This window comes from Podarcis liolepis, assembly GCF_965112155.1.
Source record: "Podarcis liolepis genome assembly, chromosome: 4".
Taxonomy (NCBI): Eukaryota; Metazoa; Chordata; class Lepidosauria; order Squamata; family Lacertidae; genus Podarcis; species Podarcis liolepis.
Window position 1 is genome coordinate 84844136 of NC_139558.1, and position 6000 is coordinate 84850135.

At 44.0% G+C, this 6000-nt stretch overlaps 1 protein-coding gene across 1 annotated transcript in view; it reads left to right on the top strand.

Moving 5' to 3' along the window:
- The window catches only part of CWF19L2 (CWF19 like cell cycle control factor 2), a 72051-nt gene extending 66807 nt beyond the window's left edge, over positions 1-5244 (top strand). Inside the window, exons 17-18 of the mRNA XM_083499376.1 lie at positions 2731-2832; positions 3456-5244. Of these exons, the coding sequence (XP_083355502.1) occupies positions 2731-2832; positions 3456-3596 (243 nt within the window). The 3' untranslated portion in view covers positions 3597-5244. The remainder of the gene's footprint in view (positions 1-2730; positions 2833-3455) is intronic.
- The last annotated feature ends 756 nt before the right edge of the window (positions 5245-6000 follow it).

A 6000-nucleotide genomic window follows, 5' to 3' on the forward strand; every position in this document is an offset into this window, starting at 1 on the left:
CAACAATATCATCGCAGAGGAGCAGGCGGGTTTCCGCCCCGGAAGATCAACAACAGACCAAATCTTAATCCTAAATCACTTGGCCACCAAGTACGCTGGCAATGGCCTAAAAGCCCTCCACGTCGCCTTTATAGACTTTAAGCAGGCCTTTGATCTAATTCCCAGGAACCAGCTATGGACAAAATTGGCAGCGACATCTATCGACCGCCGCCTTCTCTTGCTGATTATTAATTTGCATACAAATACCCTCTTGAGGATTAGGATAGATAGTAAGGGGCTAGTCTCCAATCCGGTTGCCACCACTAGGGGGGTAAGACAGGGCTGTTTGCTTGCCCCTGCTCTGTTTAACTTCTATATTAATTCGCTAGTGGAGCATATGGCAAATGCTGATTTCCATCCACCAAAACTGGCAGGACGAGCCTTAAATGTCCTACTGTATGCGGACGATGCCGCCCTATTAGCTACCTCCCCCATCGGATTAAGGAGGATGCTTCGAGCTCTTCATGAATATGAGACCCAACACGAGCTCCAATTAAATTATGCCAAGACCAAAATAATGGTCTTTGCTGCTCGACCAAAACCTAATTTATGGTCAATTAATGGTATTCCTTTAGAGCAGGTCAGTTGCTTCAAGTACCTGGGTCAGGTTGTAAGATCAAATAGGTCCTTCCTGGCGCACAGAGAATACATAGCCTCAAACGCATCCAAAGCAGCCCTGGTGATTAGAACCCTGTACTCCAAGAAACAGGCACAAACTGTCAATGTTGCCTTACGTCTCTTTAAAATGAAAGTCCTCCCTCTTCTGCTGGTGGGCATTGCCTTGGGCTCACGTAGGGATTTTGAAAAATTGGAATCTATCCAAACCCAATTCCTCAGGGCCATACTCAGGATCCCCCCCTCCGTGGCAGGCGCGATCATGAGATTGGAAACCGGTTGCCAAGCCTTTAGGTATGTGGCCCTGAAAGCGAAGCTATGGCTATGGCTCAAGCTCTGTTTCCGACCGGTGGGTTTGGCCCCCTTGATTCTGAGGGATAACTTTAAATCTCCATGGGAAGGGGAGATAGTGGAGGAAGTGCAGAAGTGTGGGTTGTCCTCCCTTTATATAGAGTCCATGACGTATAGCCACGCAAAGGCGGTGATCGCGCAAAGATTAAGGGATATTGCCAGACAGGAGGACATAGCCCGTGTGAAACCTGGGTTGTTTCTGGGGGAGCAGTTGTATCGGGCTGCTCCAGCTCGCTACCTGGCGGATATCCACTACGTGGAATACCGCAGACTATTTACTGCGGCTAGGCTGAATGTTCTTGACTCGGCGGTCCTGAAGGGAAGATATGGAGGAGTTCCATATGACCAGAGATTATGCCACTGTGCATTGGGTGAGGTAGAATCCACAGAGCACATTTTATTGAGCTGTCCCTTCTACAACGATTTAAGACAGTATCTTATAACTCCATACTTACCCCAGCTCAGTTCCCGACAAAGAGGAAAGCAGACAGCATATCTGCTAAATAAGTCTTCTGGGAAAACAACCTTGTCAGTGGCTAAATTTCTTTTCCTGGCACTCAAGTGTCGGAAACGTATAACTGAATGCTTTGATGTGGGTTATCTGTGAGAGGTCTATTTCTGTGGCCCTACCTTACTTATGTATCTCCTATGATGTTATAGTTTATAATTATTGTGCAATGTTTTAATTCTGACTATCGGTCGAATAAAGAAATTGATTGATTGAGTGTATAGAGTTTTATTTACTGCTACTCTTTTGTTTACATTTATCCTTTTTTAAATTGGACCTTTTCTCAGCAGAAGAAAACTGTGTGCGCTACGACGGCATATTTAAAATCCATAAAAATGCATGAGGAATTGTTAGTAAATTATTATTATTCCTGTTCAGGGAAGTTTTTAATGTTTGATGTTTTATTTTATCTTTAATATTTTGTTGGAAGCTGCCCAGAGTGGCTGGGGAAACCCAGCCAGATGGGCGGGGTATAAATAATAAAGTACAGTGGAACCTCTACCTGCGACCATAATCCATTCCGGAGGTCCGTCCGGAGGTAGAAATGGGTTGCTGGGAGAGGCGCCGTTGTGCGCAGGCACGGTTGGTGATTGCTCGCTTCTGCGCATGTGCAAACGGCGATCGCCACTCCTATGCATGCACGAATGGTGACAAACCCACCAGTTACTTCCGGGTTTGCTGCGGATATTGGGCGAAATGGACGCAAGCGGAGGTGGACGTAAGAAGAGGTCCGACTGTATTATTATTAGTAGTAAAGGGACATTGTTTTTGTGTCCAGTTTGCACATCGTGGTAAGCCAAACTATGGCTTATTGGGACAGCAAGACAAACTTGCTGTCTCCTGGGGGAAGATCATGCAGCCGTTTTGCTCCTTCTTACTCCTTCTTACTCCAACGCTCTGTGGCTCTGACCTAAGCCAAAGTGTGCCTTGGTGTGTTTTCCAAACGCGAGCTGTAGCCAAGGTTTGTAGTTAGTGAGGAGGGAACTTAACCATGAGTTCCTGACCCTGACATCTTATTGACATGTTTCTGCCCTTCATAGTTCAGTTCCTTGCAGTTCAGGGTTTAAGAATTGTGTGTGTATGTGTTGATTTTTGCTTCATCAGCCTCCAAGATATGTCTAAATGAGCTGGTTGTCAGTTTTTTAAGCTTCAAAAGACAGCCCCATGAACTGTCTTTCCTTTGCATGAAATAATGAATGGCCTCTCTGTCTTTTTAGGTTCCGAAAGGTTTGCCTTTTTTCTCCGTAGACTTCGGCCTACAAGGGGGCTTTGCTCACGTCGTTGAAGATCAACGCAAGTTCCCCCTTTATTTTGGAAAGGTATTTATTATGCCACCTGTTCAAAGGGGCTGATGTGGGAGACCCTCCTGCACGCTCCATTCTGAGAAGCTCACTGCGTACATTAGCAAAGTTGAATATACATGGCAGTTTTATTACTGTGTGCTAGTTTAGAACATCCCAGGGAGATGAAGAACATTTGTTATCTCAGGGTTTGAGTTGTGTAATTAGCCATTCTATATGATGTTGAGATCTTACCATTCAAAGCGAGAGTTGTAATAAATGTTTGCCTGGAGGTAAAGGACTAATTTTTTTTAGCAGGATCAATATTGTGAGCAGAGAGAGAGAGAGAGACTCAATAATGGATTTAGGGAATAACTTAATCTTCTTTCCCCCCACAAACAGAATCTCTAATGCTGTGGGTAGATTTGCAGGGGATGTGGCTGTCAGTTTAAATCTCCTGTTCCCACTCCACCCCCGTAGTCCTTAAAGGAAGTAGTTTGCATAGAGCACATGTGGGTGAGTCACTTGTTAAAATGCAGAGCTGGAATGACCCCCCCCCAACCAATCCAATTGTACTTTGTAGTCCTTGTTTTGAACAGGTGTGAGTTTCCAAGGTTAATTAAGAGCAGTAATATTCTTCTCTGTCTGTCCTGCTTTAAAAGGAAATAATTGGTGGCATGCTGGATTTGGAGCCCAGGCTGTGGAGAAAGGGACTGCGAGAAAACTTTGAGGACCAGAGGAAGAAGGTGTTGCATTTTGCTCAGAGGTGGAAACCGTACGATTTCACCAAAAGCAAAGAGTGAAGCTTTGACAATGCAGTACCTGCCAACAGACCATCAAGATCCATAAAATCAATCCATTTTATAGAAAGGCATGTGTTAAGGATGACAGGATGTTTTCTACATTCCTAGTAAACACTTTTAGGGGGGGAATATATTTTAAAATAACGCAGTCCACACATTTAATTTGAGTTATTTACAAGGCAAATTGATTTCAACACAATGTCATTTATTTATATTTAATGCCTCATATTTTCTGCTGTGTGCTCTTTTTATTAAAGCCCTTTTCATAATACCTTGTTTAAATCATGGCCTCTGGGAGGTGCTGTCAGATGCACACTGTGCACTTAAAAAGAAAATTGATTTATTGACATTTAAACGTCAAAGAGAGAAAATATCTCTAAAACTGGCTAAACAGCATTAAAGACTACTTAGGCAAATACCTTTCTCAACAGCCTTGTGAAAATGGAAATGCCAGTATTCTCCCAAAGAGAGAGTGACTAGGTAGAGAGAGAATTGAGCTTGGCAGGAATCTTGAGACAAGATGATTCACTCTCCTGTTAAAGTCCAGTAACTAACAGTTTTTCAGTGAAGCAACAAAATAAAGGTTTGCAACAAAGTAAACTGGAAAGGGTAAAGCATGACTTAGGTCATTTCTGCAGGAAGGGAATTTTTGCCTCGCAACTGGATTAATATTTCAAATGGCACAGTGGCATGGAGGAATCCCAGGAAAGGTGCATAGATGGTCCAGAAATCTGTGTATTCAGTATTCAGATAGTGGAAATTGAATAGAGGACGTGGGTTGCGCTGTGGTCTAAACCACTGAGCCTCTTGGGCTTGCTGATCGGAAGGTGGGCAGTTCGAATCTGCGCGATGGGATAAGCTCCCGCTGCTCTGTCCCAGCTTCTGCCAACCTAACAGTTTGAAAGCACACCAGTGCAAGTAGATAAATAGGTACCGCTGTGGCGGAAAGGTAAACGGTGTAGGGTACTTTTGTTACATGGGCACACAGTATATTAGCTCTGCTCTCATGATGGAAATGCATTTGCAGGTCATGTCAAAACAAGAATCTGAACCTGTTTTGTTTATGGTTTTGGCTGTAACACATTCCCTTCCCTGTGCAGTAGAATGGCTTGTTCAGATTTGGGTGGTTAAAGGAAAGTACTTGTAAAGTTTACAGGAATGTAAGCTGGGTTGGGGAAACTCCTTGGGGAAGTCACAACACTGCCAAAAACTGAATTACACTTGTGCTTAGAATACCTTGGTTATTCTTCTGCAAACCACGGTGGACTATAGCTATAGTTCACATGTGCACTGCACACAAGTTACTACTTCAAGATTCTTGGGATCCCAGAAAACTGGATCAGCTACTTTGAAAGTGCCCAGTCTCTAAATTCATGCCATGGACTGGTTGGGCATAGCGGAATGGTGGGAGGAACCAGCTGGGAAACCACCAAGGGAGAGGTTGGCTGCACACAGGCAAAGTCTCCTCTGCTTGGAAAAAGCCCTGGAGAGGGGGGAACTTAGATGGCTGTGGGGAGGTGGGGACTTTCAGTCTTGGCAACTGATTCATGGGTCCAGACCTACCAGGGATGAGCTGCTGTGCTCATTGGGCCTGGCACTGCATCAAGTCTGTGAAGATGGTGATTTTGCTAATAAAGAGTTAACTCAAGCTTTGAATGGTGTGATTTACTTCTGGCTCGCTCTTTGACAATGACACATCCATGTGATGATTTCTTTTTTTCATGGAGAATAGTGCATGGAGCCAAGTACTGTATTCTAAATTGATGACTTGACGTTAGCCAACATGATGCCTTTGAGATGTTGTGAGCTACAACATCCATCATCCCTGACCATGGTGGCTGAGGCTGATGGGAATTCTAGTCCACCTGGAGGGCACCATGTGGACTATCCCTGTATTATATGGAAGTCCCCATTACTTTGGGAGCTACAGCAGCAGGAGACCCAGCAGACAACATCCCTATTCAGGAATCTGAACCTATGAAGAGTGGTCCTCTCCTGTCTTAAGCAGAGATAACCAATGCCTGCAGGTCTAACAGATTAATTACTAGACATTCCTTCTCGGTCTGCCAGGGGAAAGTGAAGTTCAAAGGACAAGAAAGGAGATTTCAGCCTTTGGAGAAACTTCCTGATAGTGCAAGCTGCTCAACAGTGGAATATACTGGGGTGGGTTTGCCATAATAGATAAGGAGAAAGAAAAAGAAGGCACCTTTTATCATATGTGGTGGATGTGTCCTAAGGTTAAGGACTTCTGGGAAAAGATTTCTAATGAGTTGGAAAAAATGTTGAAAAATACATTTGTTAAGAAACCAGAAGCCTTTTTACTTGGAATAATAGGATTGGAATTGCCCTAAAAGATGTTAGATTATTTTTGTATGCCACAACTGCGGCAAGACTGCTATTAGCA